The sequence below is a fragment of the Balearica regulorum genome, chromosome 4 (assembly GCF_011004875.1).
Source record: "Balearica regulorum gibbericeps isolate bBalReg1 chromosome 4, bBalReg1.pri, whole genome shotgun sequence".
NCBI lineage: Eukaryota > Metazoa > Chordata > Aves > Gruiformes > Gruidae > Balearica > Balearica regulorum.
The window spans coordinates 8,976,077-8,994,254 of NC_046187.1; the positions used below are offsets into that span (position 1 = coordinate 8,976,077).

At 34.8% G+C, this 18,178-nt stretch overlaps 1 protein-coding gene across 3 annotated transcripts in view; it reads right to left on the bottom strand.

Annotated features, from left to right (window-relative positions):
- The window catches only part of SCLT1 (sodium channel and clathrin linker 1), a 49,514-nt gene that overhangs the window by 19,702 nt on the left and 11,634 nt on the right, over positions 1–18,178 (bottom strand). For all 3 annotated transcript variants that reach the window (XM_075751145.1, XM_010307611.2, XM_075751144.1), the window contains exons 10-19: positions 16,987–17,057; positions 11,689–11,779; positions 11,425–11,516; positions 9,591–9,768; positions 6,185–6,283; positions 4,485–4,556; positions 3,483–3,557; positions 2,825–2,970; positions 1,768–1,960; positions 218–414 (exon numbers count right to left, since the gene is read on the bottom strand). In XM_075751145.1, the coding sequence (XP_075607260.1) occupies positions 218–414; positions 1,768–1,960; positions 2,825–2,970; positions 3,483–3,557; positions 4,485–4,556; positions 6,185–6,283; positions 9,591–9,768; positions 11,425–11,516; positions 11,689–11,779; positions 16,987–17,057 (1,214 nt within the window). The remainder of the gene's footprint in view (positions 1–217; positions 415–1,767; positions 1,961–2,824; positions 2,971–3,482; positions 3,558–4,484; positions 4,557–6,184; positions 6,284–9,590; positions 9,769–11,424; positions 11,517–11,688; positions 11,780–16,986; positions 17,058–18,178) is intronic.

Consider the following 18,178-nt stretch of genomic DNA (forward strand, 5'->3'; position numbering starts at 1 on the left):
CACACACATGAACAAGATGCAAAATTTTTACTTCAGTGCTAACTTCACAAAGAGCATCAAAGTTCTCCTTAGAACATTCATTCTTGTTTTGCCAGAAGCACATCATCTAGGCCGGATGGTTTGCTCTTCATGTTTTTTCACCACAGGTCTACTGCCATACACCAAACAGTAACTAAAACTGTAACAGCTTCCAGAAGAGGAACAAAATTGCACTTACTTTAGCTTACTGATCCTGGCTTCTGTAGTTTCAGTAAGATTTTTTGTTTCTTCTTTCCACCGATTTGTTGCTTTTTGCTGAGCTACTAACAGACGTCTAAGTTCAGCAGTAGACTTTTGACTGGTGTCTTCCATTTCCTTAAGTCGAGCTTCATACCCGTGTTCTTTCACAGCATGCTCATGCTCCATTGTGCTTATCTAGAAAAAATACAAATCGGGTATAATCAAGTCTCTCACTTTTTACTTTTTAACAACACGAGTTAATTTATAAACATCTGTTGAACACATGTAACATACAGTAATTAAACGTGCAATTAGATGCTCAAATAGATACATGTTCCAAAGCAAATTTAAGCAAATAGTACAACTGACAATAAAGGATAATGAGCTGTGTATGCTTATTTTTGTAAATAATCTTTATCTTTCTCTCCCTTGTGTTTTCTCCACAGAAGCACGTTCTTTCTATTTCATCTAGCTAAAATGTGTTAGGAGTTTCTTAACTGCATCTACAAATCCTTTGTACATTAGAGGAAAATGAAAGCAAGCAATAAATCTTATCTGTGACTATAATGGAAGCCTGTCTGATTAAAAATGAGACAAAGATCTGGTGTATGCTTTATAACCGCTACCTCTCTGTTCCAAGACTCTGATCCTTTGTTTTTAAACTATGTTTGACCAAAGGGTTCTGGAGTTGGAACAAGACTTCCTATTTAATTTGACTGCTTCCTTTATCTTGTGGTGCAAATTGAAGACCAGATTTGAGATGGTCCCCATTCATAACTTGTAAAACTGCTTACTGAAGTCTTCTTCATTGCTGCAGATTCTCAGATTCCTTTTCAATATCTTTATACTCCTGGAGTTAAGATCAGAGGGGAAAATACCAGCTTTGTATGTTTGGAAAGCACATCCAGGACCAAAGCTGTTCCTCCATCCAGAAGCCAAAGGTACCACGAATTTGCTGAGGATACTATTAATTCATTCTCCCACCTGAAGTCTGTTCAGGTGCATTTAATGGAACACATTCAAAACGAACATCCATTTTCCAGCTAATTTTCTTGTTTGCAACTATTCATATAGAAAAACATTCTCTGTCCAGAAAATACAGAACCAATGTTTGACAACCGCACTATGAAATTATTAGTTACACACTGCTCTGACAACATGGATGTACAAGTAGAGGAACACTCTGGACTGAAAGTTGTACAGAGATTCCTAACACATTATGGACAATAGATTAACGAAGATCTGGAATTGGAGTAAGTGAAATCACTTGAAGGAAACTATGTTATTAGTTAATCTATTCATCTCACAAAAAGCAAAGAACATTTGGGCTTTTCTTATCAAGCAGAATTTAATTGGCAGAGATTGAGTTACCCAATAGATTCTGAGGACACACAATGCTACAACAAAAATACTTTAAAGTAGAAACTAGGAAGCATCATTGAAATGTTCGTCCTTAATTTAAACTTTCAATGATTTTCTCTTAGAATTGCTGCCTTATTAAGCAAATATCAGTCTTACGTTAAAACAAAAATAACCTATAAACCATACCTTTATTTTAGCTTTTTGTTGAGCCTCTACAGCCAGTTTTCTCAAGCCCTCCATTTCTTTTTGCAATTGTTCATTCTCTTGCTGAAGTTTTAGCCTTTGTTCACTGACAAAGGCACTCTTTTCTCTTTCTGAATCCAGAATACTTTGCAATTTACAGATAATTTCCTGGCAACGAGATTTCTCTTCCTCAGAGCTGAAAAAGAAGAAAAGTCTTGTTGGAACTCAAGAGCTGAACAACTACTGTACTACAGAAAAGGTCTGACTCAGTACAGCTTTCCCCTGTTCCTTCCTGAAAGTTGGCATCAGCTCAGCATGTCTAATGGGCTTGACAGCTACAAATATGCACAAGTCAGCAAAGAATTTTATCAAGATGATGGAATTCATAAAATCAACCTAATATTGTAACAATCTCAGTAAAATGACGTGAAACTGAAGATTTTAATTTTTATAACATTTCCAGATTCCCAACTGAGGATTGCTGTGGTGAAGTGACAGGATTTACGATCATCAGAGTACAGAAATACTGAAGCTCCTACACTTTTCATGCTTAAAACAACAACCTGGTCTAAAAATATGTGCCACATTGTATTTTTTACCACTGTATTATTGGAACTGCAATAATGCCTATTAGCTCTGAACACAGACCTGAAATTCAGTATGCTATGTAAACAGTGTTCTGCATGTACTAGGAGATACCACGCTATAGATGAATTTATAAAGTAATAAATTCTGCCTGAATATTTCATAGACTAACTTTTCCTAGAAACAGTATTTAAAAATGCAGTAAGATTCCAAATAATATACTCCTATTTTCATTTTTTTTGTCAAACAACTGCTTGCAGTTCTTGTCTTGTAAAGAAAAGCTTTCATTCTATAGCATGTTATCCCCTTTAATTCTTTTAATTGCCCTTGCTTCAAAATTACGGTATCTTGATACTATTCCTGCTACTGGTTTAAAAAAAAGTGACAAAAAATCTAACACATAAGCAACAATTTAAATAGTCAGAAATAATTTCCATTGTTTTCCATTCTAATTTCTGTAACACCCATCACTTACGTCATTTCCAGTTGTTTCAGTTTATTTTGTGTTGTCTGTAGACTTAGCTGAAGGTCACCTTTTGCAGTTTCTGCAAGTAAATATTTCTGATGCAGTTGCTCTAGTTTTCTATTGTCAGATTCATGTCCTCTGTCTTCCCTGTAAATCTGAAGAATAAACTTCCATGTAAGATCATCTTTACCTTGCACTGGTGATTGGCAGCACAGTACTGACAAGGAAGCTACTTACTACTCAGTGTGTCCTATTTTCCAGTGACTTAAAACAAAACTGAATTTCTATCATTGTTGCTGCTACTTGGAAAAAAAGGTTTTCAAAGATCTAGCGTTCATTTAGTTTTCTGTCTATTGAGCTTAAGTTTAACTGTAATATGTACCAACATTCTTTCAGATTATGTCAAACAGCTCTCCTTTTATTTTTTACACTTTTCAGAGAACCCTCTTTTTCAGTTTAGTATTACAGCTTTAAAACACTTTCTGGATTAAAAAACCCCAACCTTAAAATAATTACATGAAAATTTACAATTAAGAAAACCTACTCAAAAAATAAAATAAGAACATTAAGGGGAAAAAAACCCACGAGAAATGGGAAAAATCAATTTATCTTTTCCTTCTGAAAAGAGATCTTAAACGTGATGTAAAAATGTATGCAATTGATTTACCTTTTCAAGTTCTTCTTCCACTGCTCTCTTTTCTCTAATGGCTCGTTCAATTTGACCCTGTTTTTCTCCACATTCCTATTTTAAAAAGTCATTTTTAAATAAATCTAATAAAAAATAACTAAAAATAAAAATTCAAGAAGTGCCAAAGCCAAAACCAAGCCATTGTAAATGTAATTCTTGCCACTGGTATGTACGTATTTGATTATATTTACCTGCTCATTATTTTCTCTATAGGATCAGTCTCATTCACTACACAGGCTAATACACATAAAATGAAACCTTTCTTTAATAAATGTAATCCATAAATAGGTGCATATGCACCAAGCTCTTTTGGTCTCCCACATAATTTGTTACAAGTTCCTGGTTCATTCAAGAATATGATGATTGTGATGCACAGACTTTCTCTTAGCATTATCAACTTTCAGATACTTCATTTCTACATATCCAACTACAGGTATGCAATACTCAGCTTTCCATGCTTTATTTATCCATGAAGGAAACAGGGATACTTAGGAAAAGGAAAGCCATCATATGGGAAATGTTTTCTAGAGCACAGAATCTCACTGTCAAGATCTTGTGAACTATGATAAAGATACGCATAATTCAAGGAATAAACTTACACAAAGAAATGCACGGATTTGCAGAACTGTATTATTTCAGGCAGAGCCAGTCAAGATTCTTAGTAAATGATTGTATACACGTAAGGTAAATCTGCACATTAAAAATTAATTTTCAGAGCAAATATCCTTTACATCTAAATTTGAATCTCTGTACCAACTGTTAAGACACTGCACACAGTTGCTTTTGTCAAGTAAAATGAAAGACACTGTATGTTGCGTTAATGTCTGCAGACTGTAAAGTGCTACGCAGTAATAAAGAATAGTCCTACACAATTATCCATTAATCATATTTGACTTTTACCTGAATTTAGTTTTACTTGATAAAAAACCCTAGAAGTCTCAAATGTTTTGCTATCAAAACCACTTTCAGTCAACACCATACCATCTGAAGAGCTGAAAGTTCTTCTGTGAGTCGAGAAATCTGCACATTATATTGCTTCTTTGCAGAGTCTACCTGTGATCAAAAACAAGTGAAACTAAAAAATTAATCCCATGAACTATTTTTCCATCCTGTTTTTTATATATATATAGTTTATATGTGATGCATGTATAAAAGTATCAAAATATAGGGGACCGCAATAACTGACAAATCTTATTATATAAATGTTAGAAGAATACTTATTATCAATGCATACACTTGTGAGTGTTTAAAAAAAAAAAGCAGAAAGGAAGACATCACAACAAGACCTTGCAAAAAGAACAATACTATCAGAAAAGCTACTGTCCATTAGGTGCAAGATATTTGCAATTTGTGTAAACAGATATTTTTAGATCACATAAAAAAAAGTATTTGTTAATACCTAGAGAAACATGACAACTCATAGTTTAAAATTTTACTTTTTATGCTTTTGATAAGATTCGCTTTTACTGAGATAATTTCAAAATAAGAAATAGGGCACTTCTCATTTACTAATCAGAATTTAGACATTTATTCTCACAACTAGAGTGGTTATCCTAGTTGCTCTTTAGCTCTTGCACCTTCTCCAAACCATGTATGACATTAAATATCACAGTTTTAAGTAATGCACACAATTTTTGTGATTCTTTCAGGAAACTTCCAAATAGAAGGCACAAACCATGTTTATCCTCATTTTAAAGGTTCTGAAAACTTAGGCAGTATGGTCCTGAAACCTCTCGAAATGAAAGGATTGAAAGAGTCCTTTCATCCTTACACAGTACCTCTGCACGTTGTGTCATAGTGAAGAAAGTGAAAGGAGGCAATATCAATTACATCACTGAAATCTTACAAATGAGATAATCGCTTTACTTTGTTGTTCACTTGCAACAAAAGACATTGTCAACACATGCCTGTAACAAGCCTTTATTGCCTCTGGAGTTTGCCTTAGAATAAAGCAAGTGACTTTGACACACAGATAATAGTCGAGAACATCCAGGTAGATTAGTCTGCATTTTAACTGCAGATGGGACACAACATGGAAAAAATTAATTTTGTGACTAGTCTTTTATCAGAAAAGCTTCAATTTTTCAGCTGCTTAAAGCAACAATAACAAAAATCATAAAGAGACTACAAATTTTTTTTTTAGTAATTTCTCTACCAAATTCTGGTTTCTTTTGATTGTTAGCTGTACGAGGTAGCAAAGTCTTACTTGCCTTATAGGGGAATATTTTTAAGCACTGAGATGCCAAAAACCTGATAGTGTAACTTTCAATAGGTCCTACTGTCTGAACGTACATGACAAGCTTCCATCAGCAACTTCCAAGATGAAGCCATGTATCATAAATTAAATACCTTGATATCAATACAACTCTCAGTCTGTTGATGTGCTACTGAACAGAATCTCTGAAATCGAAGTGCCATTCTTTACATCTTTGCAGTGCAGCCTTCTCTATACTTGTGTCTGCACTGGTTCTTGAGAGATTTAAGAATAGCATTTAATTCAAAAGTATATATATCTAGATAACGAAGTTGAAGAGTACAGTACTGTCAGCATGCTGTCTTGCTACCTATATTATCAAAACACTTGTAAGAAAACTGCTCATGATGACCATGCACCATCAATAGCTTTTCACACTGAGGAAAAGAAAAAAATCTTCCTAATCTTTCTAAACGTCATAACTTACTGCCTTTCTAATTCTTGCAGCAGTATCTTCTGCAAGTTGAGACATTTCATCTTTCATTTTTTTTATTTCCTCTTCCTTTTGTTTCTCCCCAAAGAGTGCCTAGAAAAAAAAATAACAATTTGAAATACTACTGATAAGATTTCAGTGGTGACATAGTATCTAGCACTGAGAGAAGAAACCAAACGTAGTCACTGTTCAAAAAAACCTTTTCTTCCTTTTTACTTTGGAGTAGCTGACATCAAGACCCAATGAGGAAACAAGAACAGCGAGAACATTTTGCATTAAATGCACATTCTTGTAAACCAGGACCACACAAAAAATTAGTGTCAGTAGATGCCTTTTTCTATTGGGACTTTCAGATTTTGGCTGGGCATGCAATTATATAGAAGAAAGCATAGGAACTCAGACCAAAAGGCAAGGCCACTCTCCAATGTTCTCACCTGGGGCCAGGATCTGTAATAAAAAATGCTAACAATGATGCACAGGAAGTTCTCCGTCAGAAAACTGAATACCTGTATACATACACACACGCTCCTACATATAGCTAAGCACTTTTATGGTTGCTATACTACATTACTCATCTCCCAGAAAACTGAAAGAATAAAAATTTATAAGCAATTAAGGAATGTGTGTGCAGTACCTTTCATGGTGGATAACAATGAATCAAACAGCTCTTTAGCATAAAAGAATGGTGAGAATTACAGAAAAAGGTGTAACAAGGAACCCTTCCTCCAGAGGATGCAAGGAAGCTACTGATGTTAAAGTGTAAGAGGAGACACAGGTCTGAAAAGATTACAGAATATAGAATTCTTGATGGATGAGATGAAAAATCCTAGGTGGCACATACAGAATATATAGATGCATAAACGGAGAAAGATATAAAAATGTCCCTAATGGATGATACAAATTCAGCCTATAGAAGGTTACTCACTTCAGTCAGTAACATGTCACTTCACTGGTCATACTCCCTTTTACTGGTCCCATTCAATTCAACTTTGTCTTTTATTTCTCAAACTACTCTCTTAAAATTCTTCTGATGTCTTTTTGCAAGCTTAGCTTTGTGTGTTTTATAATGTTAATATCACAGAAGCAGCATTATTTTGATAGCCTGTTACTTCCACCCCTCAATCTCTTACAGAGCAGGGAGAAACCTCTGTGGCCACAGCTTAAGACAAAGAGTTAACTGATACGTATATCATGCTGCATTTTTTTATCCTGTTCATTAATAAACTTCCCAATTTGAAAACATCAGGATATTTTAGCCAGAGCAGTAAATTAACAAGTGTCTGCAAATTCCAGATTCTTACTACAGCATTAATCTAAACTGTTACTTGAAACAAGCCACCACTCATTTATCCGTAACCGTTCAGTTACTGTCTTAGAGATGCAATATACATCACTGTAATTTTTACTGGGCCACTTCTTTCTGTCAACTTCATGTGAGTTCATAGCAAGTGGCATGAAATGATCTGCTGAACTACTTTTGGATGAAAAGTGATGTTCTAACACTGCTCTGATCTACTAATACTTAGCAGACTGGAAATGTGATTTATACTCCTTACCAATAATCTTCATATGAAAGAATGTTTTCTGGTTTTTAAACTCTGAAAAAAAAAATATATTTTTACCTTTCATTCTTCAAATTCTCCTCCCTATCGGGCTGTAGGGGAATGCTGTTAAGGATCAAAATATCTTACTAAGAAAAAAGGAACTGTTAAGTCCAAAGGTGGCCATCAAGAGCTGGAGGATGTAAAACTTCATTTTTCACCCCTTTCTGAACCACAGCCTAACAGGTAAAGGGAATTGTAAATCAGTTCATAAAGTAAATGAGATGCAGAAAGTTATGAGGAAATTATGAAAAGATGTCTCCAAAGAGTTTCCTAAATTACTATAAATATATGGGAAGAAAGACTATAACAGGATGATAATGATCTTTTGTATAACAACAAGAATCACAGAGGTTTAACTGCAGTAATAACCAGAACCCTAAGCTTTGTCAGTATTTTAATCTATTCTGGAAGCAGGCCAGAAAGTAGCAGGATCTCTTTAAAGAAGTTAGTATCTTTTTCTGCCTCCTTTGTCACAGAACTGAAATCAGCAAGAGCAACGCTCACTTTAATATTCCAGAAGTTAAAAGTAAAAAACTAGTTTAGATACTCAGGAGGCTCCTCGAGTTTGAACAGCAACTTCAGACTAAAAGGGAGCATTTATCTCCTTAACTGCTCAACAGTTCAACACGTAAGCCCAAATAGAATCAATTCTAAGATTCTCCATTTATTCCCACAGACATTAACTAAACGGGGTTTCACTTACTGATGGCTACAGTCATCAGACGTCCATTAAAGTTCTGTCTTACCAGCAAACACAATTAATTAGATTTCTAAAAGCCTAAAAACAGCAGATACTTCAGGAAAGTTAAGAACTGGGAAAACAGAGTTACTATTTTTTTTGATCAATAGACACATTAAGACTGTTCTTTAGGAAGTTTTGGTGGATTGTCCTGTCGTGAATTTGACTGTTTTCGTATCTATACTTTTAGCATACACATCATCCTATGACAGGCCTCTCCACATGTCTAGTTTTCTTTGTTGACTTCTCCTGCACTTTCCTAATTTTGCTATGTCTTGCTGAAATGGGTTGATCAAAACTGCACAAGAAGGTGCACTACGTTTAAAAGCATCTTTATTTTTAACTCTCATTCTGAACATTCTATTCATTGTACTGAGCACCACTGAGGATTGTGTGAATGTATTCTTAAGAGATATCCACACCATCTCCTAAAACATCTTCTGACTGGTAAGACTAAATTCAGCACCCACTATGGCACATTTGAATTTCTTCTGCCATTTTATAATACACTAATAAATGTCTTTGCAACTTTTTCCTGACTGCAGACTTCACCCACTCATTACTTGGTCACTTTTCTAGATTTCTTCTGAATAATTAAGATTGAACACAGAACTTGCTCTCTTGGTGACCTATGTCCATTATATAACAAAAAAGTTCCTTTAGTTTTAGCTCCTCTTTCCTAACCATTACCAAGTTATAAATTCATAACAAGACCTTCCTTTTTATTCTGACAGCCCAATTTGTTCATAAGTATTCGATAAGAAACTCTGTCAAAATCTTTTGAAAATTCAAGTTCAGGTACAGTATTATCACTTAGATCACCTTTACCCAGGCACTCAACATATTCTTTGAAATGCATACTGTATGACAAGTCAAGTAATGTACAGTCATATCACAGTTTGCTATCTTATGTGTTACTAATTTTTGTACAACAGACATAAAAGCAGCTTAGTTGTGTATGCATGTATGCCTGTAAGAATACATAATCAGACACTTCGCAACTGTAAGCGATGAAAGTATTCTAACATCTAAGAATTATCTTCATCCATTGCCTTACCTGACTTTTTTGTAGGTTAGCTTCTTCTAAGAGCTGTATGCAATCTTGGACTTTAGCAACAGCATCATACTTCTCCCTTTCTACATTAGCATATTTTGTCTGAAGCTCTCTGATTTGTTGCTCCAGGGCTGTTCTTTCTGTTCTTAGTTGTTCAGCGTCTTGGACAGTAACACGTAATCTACAAGACAGTAATAATTTTACTCATTTAACAATAAAACGCTTAATTAAGACACATTCTTGCAAACTAAATAGGATTTATTCGTAAGTTGCCAAAACTGCACTCCAGGATTTCTGCTTGGTTTTGGACAGTCTTTGAGTTTAATATTCATCAAATCCTAGAAAAACACAGAATTAAAGGAGTTAATCAGATATCTAATCTCAGAAGATCCTTAGAAGAATGTTGCTATCCTGGGATACATCCCTGAACATGTTCTATATTAAACCAGAACAGAACAGCCCCAGAAGGAATAAAGTTTTCCTCTGTGGAAGAAATGGAATAATTGGATGTGGGCAATGAAGTTGCAGCTATACCATTAGAACAAGAAAACCACCGGTAATTTTACAACAGCCCAGAAATTCTTACTGTTTAATTATGATTGTCAGTATTGGCAGGCAGGAGAAAGAGCAAAGGAGTCTCAGAGGTATCTTCAAAAAAGTCTCAAAGTTCTACAAGTGCTGCTGGTTCAATAAAATGCATGGTTCTAAATATCCATAGTGAGCACTTTTGGCAACACTCAGGCTGCCTTTTCAAGCAGCCATGCTTTTTTGCCGTCTAACACATTTATAATAAAACATACAAAGACAACCACTCTATTTTTGCACAGCCAAAGCACAATTTTTGTGGAACCAAAAATCTACAGAAAATAATAAAACTAGCTAATTCCTTAAGACATTCTAAAATAAACTTAGAGCCTGCACAATGCTTAGGCCAGTGAAATTCACCAAGTAGAGGTAGCCACACAAGCATGTACAACTCCTCGAGGCAGTACTTGACCACATAATCACAAGGTTGGTTCTCTAGTAATTATTTGGTTTCTTGAGTTATCAAAGAGCCTGCTAATCATGCAAACAAGGCTGGGTCCAAGAAAGGAAGATGAACAGTCACACAATTACTTCAATAAGAAATTTATGAATTCTTCTTATCCTGAATTCTCAGGCCATTTGACTAATGTTAATAATTCAACAACTGTTTGTGATATTTAAATCAAAATCACTGTGCCTCGCTAAGTGAAAGTGAAGAGGGGGGGAAAAAATAACCCCCACAAAAGAACCTGATCGAGTCTTAGATTTTCCAGTAGATAGTGCTGGAATTAAAAGTTCTACTCTTTAGCAGGTATTCAAACTACTTTTGTAAATAGCATTTATTGTTAAGAGCCACGCTTTAACAGTTTTATTAAATAATCCTTTTTGCATAAAGATCGCTGAACTTAGACCTGAAACGAAATTTTATTTAACATGTAAAGAAAAATCTGTATTCACCTTGAAAACAGCTAGTTTACATAAACATTTTCAAATCTCAGCATGAATGTTTTTCTTTACAGCTCCACCTAAAGCTAATGAGAATTGAATAACTAGAATTTATACACTAGAATGAAAAATACATACCTCATTTTTTCTTCATTACAGTCAATAAAATCAGATAGTCTGTTTTGTCATTTTAAATACATTGAAATCAGAAGTTGTTCTGAAAGGTTGCAGAATACAATAACTGAGATAAAGAGATTTGAGAAAACAGAACTGCTCAGAAACACTAAACCCCAGAGGCTGAAAAACCCATAATATTTTATTTCACTTGCATGTATCCTGTTATTAACACCCAATGAGCTCTCTTTACCTTGTTTCTAGTTGTTTTATACTAGACTGCATTTGTTGCAAACGTTTGTCAGATGCTGTTTCTCTTTGCTGAGCGGATATCACATCTTCTTCCTAGAAAGAATATATGTATTATCCAGACATCACCTGAGCTTCCCTGAACAAAATAAAGATATACTAACATAAAACAAGTTAGAGAACAACTTGTGATCAATTTAATGTCACCATTCAGATAACTGACTAGCCATTCAATTTCAATAGAAAATTCTTCCTTTATCTAGAATACCTTTCGCTCCAATTGGCCTCGAAGCTTCTCTGTCAATCTGGTCATTTCATCAACCTTAGCATTTGCTGTCCGCCCATCTATTTTGGCTTGCCTGTACAAAGAAAACAGTCTATGAATTACATTTCAATTATTACAGGGGAAAAAACCAACTCCATTACAACTTTGTTGAAATAGCTGTGAAGGGCAGTCAGATTTCACAATACTGTTCCTCCAGGGCAGAAAAGGTTTCCCCTTTCTTCTCCTTCTTACTATGTGGCAGTGAGAGAGGAATACCAACTTCATTAAACAACTGTCCTGTGGAAATTACTTCTTACAGGTAGCTTAATAAGAACGTGTATGTGTTGTTTAAATATTTGGGAGGACTAGGCAATCAAAAACTTTAAGTGATTCAATACTTGAATATACCACAGATACTTAATATGGAATCCTTTTCCAGAATTAGATTTCACTTTTTAAGGCAATTTGACTAGGAATTTAAAAAAAAATAAATCAATAACCACCTCTGAAGAATTTAACTGATGTGGTTTATAATCTGAAAAAGTTTGAAACAAGTTGAAACAGAAACAAGTAAAAAAAAAAAAAAAAAAAGAAAAGAAAAAGACTAGTTAATGAATCAGACTTCCTTCTCAGTAGAAAAGCTTATTGAAATGAGCAACCCTCCTGACCTGGGAACAGAAAAGCATACAGAGTCCTTTACCTGGGGTGTAACCCAATTACATATTGGCTGCATGTTAAGCTAAATTTAAAGACCAATGATTGAATGTATGATAAAGTTAAAAAACAGCAAACATTAGATAAGCTAATGCAAACTGGAACACTAATAGCCATGAAAGAAGCTAGAAAATATTTAATACTGTTATAAACCAACTTCAAGCAAAAATTCCTTATAATAATTTTCATTTAATGACATAAAACCCAAGAACATATTATACCTATATGAAAATCTTAAGTAAAATATACATAATCCCAGCAAATTCTACAGCTTAATTTCAGTTTGCTTAATCAGAAAAGCTAATTTTGTTATCATTTCTTTAAAAAGCAAAACCAAAGACAAAAACATTATTCCCAGACATGGCCCTCATTGCAGGTCCAAACTTTTGATCTTAGTCCATCTGAATCATGCACCTTTCTCCTACAAAAAGTACATCAAATATTACATTGCCTCTACCCATGGCAGATTATGATCCTTTAATAGCAAGTGTAACAGTACATAAATAGTATGTACCTAGTACAGTGTAACCGCATCTTTTACACTGAGTTTATGTTAACACTGATAAGAAACAATGACTTGGGTCTCAAACACTTCTTAGGGAGTTTTTGCCCAAATGTCAATTTTTTATTTTGGGTAAGGTCAGCTGCTGATCTAAAGAATAAAAGCTAATATCATCCTGAAAATAACTTCCAGCAGAACTATTAATTTTGTCTTCTTTTTCCCAGGCTACTTGGCAAAACTTCATCTGGCAGTTTTCCATTAGGCATGCATACTGGAGATACAGGATGACAATAGATCAGTAGTATGTTTAAAGCGTTTATGGCTGCATTGTCAGATTGTATACTTTGCTATATATTAATCTTAAAATATCTAAAACTTATCAATGCACATTTATAAGCTTAGCAGTATCAAAAGCTCAATTACACTCAATCTAGGCCATACAAACCTAAATTCTCTTATATGTGGGTTTTAAAAAAAAAAAAAAGATCTACTTTTCCTCTCCAGACTTATTATTCTATCACCATAAATCAATGTAAATCTATTAAAAACATCCAAAAGGATTAGAATTATCTGCAGTATATGCTATATATAAGTAGCACTTATTTTAGAGCCATATATAGCTGCTGTCATTAGCTTTTTAAGTATGACATAGTACTGTTTTAGGGTTGTAAGAACTTTTAGCTCATCAGAGGGGAATGTGAGTGTAATGAGTGCCCATAATTAGAGACGCAAAATTCCTCTGACACCCTCTTTGCCCAAATCTGACAATGTTATGGGGAGTGTAACAATGGCAAAGGTCATGATCATCGCCAGCCAGATTAAACAAAGAGACATCGGAGAGGACAACAGCTTCAAAGGCAACATGAAAACTTGTGATTGTGGGTGACAGACCTTAAGAGCGACAGCCCAGCAATGAAACTGTGTTTGACCCCGCCAGGCGTCACGCCATGGGCATTGCCACCTTCTCCCAAGCCCGACAGCAGCTGCCCCACTGGACCCCAGGAGTAGCCTGCACCCAGCTGAGAGCCCAGGTGAAATAATAAACGGGGACCAAGGTATCAGGTGTGTGTATGGGAACCCCAGGGGTGCTTTCTCAGCAGGACACAACTAGCAGACTTTGGGAAGCAGCAGAAATACCCATGAAGCTGGAGCACCCACACCTCCAGCAGGAGGGGTGCTGCAGATGGGGGAACACGTATTTCCCAAAAAGTGCACATGTGCAGACGCTTTTAATCCACGCTTCCTGTGGGAGAGGGTGTATGTACGTATATAAGAGCAAGCAAGCAAGCGTGTGAGAAATCTGTACTTCATGGGATCAAACAGAAGCCTGTTTGTAGATTTGTGTGTGTTTATTAATATATTGCAAATGCCTCGTATCCTAGTTTACCTGTGAATTTGTAATATTGATCATTAACATATAGGCCGCTGTTTTTCCATTTACTGATTAATGGCATGCAATCAACTGCTTTGATTAACTTAAGCCACATGTGTTGAACAGTCTTCCCCAGTTAGAACATATTAAATCAGAAATCTAGTGTTCTGTAATGAGAATGAAGATGACCACTCCAGCCTGGTGGATACTTAGATGGAAGTCTAAATTCACTCACAATTTCACTATTTATATAACAGCAACTAATAAAAAAATATGCATATATATTTGGGCATGTATTCGTAGAAGCTCAGAGTGAGATGATCCACTAGCTTTCAGTCAGGCCCAGGGACTTTTACCTTTTAATATAACTTCTTCCCAAAGCAGTAGTTTAAGCAGGAAACATGCACTTCCTTTCTACTACCCACACTCATTGCCATATAGACAGTTATACAGATCCATGTGTATATGCATGACTATGAATCAGAGTTCAACCATTTTGGTTGTCATGCCATATTCTAAATTATTTGATCAAAGTGGTATCATTAAAGAATTTCATATAACTGCAATGATCAAGCCTAAAATAGAGTTTCCTTTTAAAAAATGAAATAAAGACGAGACCAAAGGAAATCATGACATCTGTAATTTTGACAGAAAACACTCAACTTGCTTCTCAACTAGATCCTGAATTATTTTAAGTTTTTATTTATTTATTTTTTAAAAGAAAAACCACTAGAAGTGTTAGAAATGCAGTAATAAACTGAATGTTGATAGCATTTATTGAATGTCTAAAATAGGTTCAGTTAATGCTAATTGCTTTCATGCTCACTTAATATGTGAGTCAATGTAAGCACATCAATGCAAGACCAAAGATTTATAGATGAATGAGATACCAAAACAGTAATTCAATACTAATACCCTCTGCAAGGAAATAAATTCCAAAAGAGCAGGGATATGAAAACGTTGTTCCTTCCCTTTTAAGAAACAAATAATAGCATGCACAAGCAAATTGCAAGTGATGACTGAGTTTGGAAATACTTTATTTTAGCAAATACCCTGAACACCATTTATGCTTTGACTGCTTGTCACAACATTTTCGTTCTCCAAAAAACACTATTTTTGAACTTTTTTTTTCCATGGAGAAATCGTGGCTAACAAAAATGAGAGGTGCTAACAAGTCCCTCTCAAAAACACCTCTTCATTGACTGAGGTAACTCGGCATTTGTAAGCAGATTCTGGTCCTAAATTTATTGTACAAAGGAAATGTAAAAATAAACACTGTTTAAAACAAAATTCTTCTAGTAAGTAAACCATAAACTTACCAAGCAGGGGGTGAAAGCTTAATACTAGAAGCAGCTAATTTTTATTACTCTAACAGAAAGAAAGTTTGGATACAACCAATCTTGAAAAAAAGACCAATTTTTAAATTGGTTAATAAATGTTCAACAATGACCAATATTCAACGCTAATGAATCTGTTCATTCACTCTAAGCCTGTATCTTTTACTGTGGGTATTGTGACACAGTAATTTTAGTATCTATGAATAGTACAACCAGACTCATTAAACAGATGTTGAAATTTATATAACACCCAATCTTTACAGTGAAAAGCACTTACTATTACAATAGATACCAATTGCTCTTTATGTAATATTTTGTATGGGTTTGGAAGAGAGGAGAGGGAATGCCTGATGCAGCCATTCTTTCTTGGAGGGATAAAATCAGTATCAGCGTGTGTTCAACCAAAGTAGGTTTCTAAGTACCAGCACTGCCAGCAACAGCTGCATACAAAGTTGAGTGCATGAACACACAGGCATGCACAAACACAGAGCCATCTTTAACTGTTTACATAAAAATGGAAATTATTTCTACCTTTATTTGGGTATTTTAATCAGTGTCAAAGGAAGTTACAATCACTAAAAGAAAAATTTAATAATTAACCAAAATTTAAGTACATTATAAATTTTAAGCTTATAAACTTAAAAGCTTATTTAAAGCTTTAGGTAACGCTATACAAGAAAAAGTATCACTAGTTGATAATGAATACATTTCCTTTTTATTGTCAGTCTGAAAATCCACTGTTTACCGAAATCAAATTTTAGTATGACCTCAACCATCACTAATTAAGAGAGTTAACAGATACAGTAAACTGGCATTGAATAGACCACATCTGTCCACATCTGTAAATAGAAATAATCATGAAGTTGTCACAGGTATTTTTCCCATTTTCCTTGATATACTTGAGGAATATAATTAACACTTCTCTTACCTCTAACTTCCAAAGAGTCTATGGCTTAGAGCTCTTTATTGAGAAAGAGTGAATGGAAATTTTGCTAAAAACATTAAAAGTTGAAACTACTTTGAACATTCAAATTTCAGAACTGTAACGAGTAATAATGTAACTGGATTTTGAGCAAATTGTAGTCTAATGAAAACTTATCTCCAGAGTCAATTTTGCTGTGACTTTGTTCCTTTTAACTCAAAGGTCAAATGTTGACTATTTCAGGAAACAGCTGAACCAAACAACACTAAATGGAAACATGCTACCCTAACACACCATACACACATTTGTAACAAACTTGAGGCATTAACTGAAACCATCCTAACTATCACTATCAAGTCAGCCTGCAGTACAAACAAGACCCATGATACAGCACCAGGTTAGAAAAAGCAACAGAAAAGATATTTGATAGTTTTTAAAATTGTCTGGGTTATACCTCAGTTGTTTTCGTAGCTGCTCTAGTTCCACATTCTGTTCTGTTACAGTTTTCAGGAACTGTTGATTGCTCTGCAAAATAAGGAGATATTTGTAACATGTTCCTTATTTATTGAAAGTGTTGTATATTCAGAATAGGGCATTTCTACATAATATAATACCACAAAAATATCCAGCAAGATCTATTTAACACTGTGGCTGGTCTCTAAGGTTTAGGCAGAGTATTTTAGAAAGGCAAATGCAGAGTGATGTTACCTAATCCTCCCCTTCTTTCCCCATATTTTGGTAGTGTAAGAAGTTCCTGAGATGAGAGCTGTAATAGCTCAGACCTACATCTGCATTCCCATCCAGTTTAGGTGTCTAGAATACCTTGTGACAATGAGTACTGCAGCAGACCACTTACTGCTAGAAAGAATTTCTTTGTTTTAGAGACAAGAAACAATGAGCAATTGCTGCTCCTACATTTTTTTCTATGCCAGCCATAGCACTAGAGATATTCTCCTTCAGCTATCTTCTCATTTGAAAATCATTTCATATTTTTGTTACCCTACTAGCCTTTTCTACATCTTAGATACACATATATATATCTTACATTGAGATATTAGAGATGACCACAACTGCAAGCAGCATTCAGGATGCTACTGTACTGTGGACTTAAGCACAATATATTCCTTTTCCCTCTCTCCTGCTGATTGCTAACATTCTTCTAGTTTTTTTGATTGTTGCTAGTAATTATTTTCAGACACTTCCTATTTCTAAAATACTTATTCTGAGCAGTAACACTTAATTTTAAGACCATCACAGCATACCCAAAGTACAAGCTCCCTCTTACCCACATGCATTATTTTGCTTTTATTAATACCAACGAAATGTCAGATATAATTCATTTGGAGACTCAACATCATGAGATCTTCCTGCAAATTTCTGCAGTTTACTTCAGTTTTCACTACCCTAAATAGTTTAACATCAGTAATGAACACTGTTGCCTCACTACTGAATCTCTTTTCCAGAACATTTTTAAGGATGCTGCACAACTCTGACCTGAGCACATCTAGGAAACACAGCTGTTTTACCACAATAAAAACCTGACTAATTACTCTGTCTGTTCACTTCCTATTTTTCAATTTGTTAGTTCAAGAAAGGGCACACTTCATCTCATGACGTCTTTATGCCTTTGGTAATAGACCTTGCCA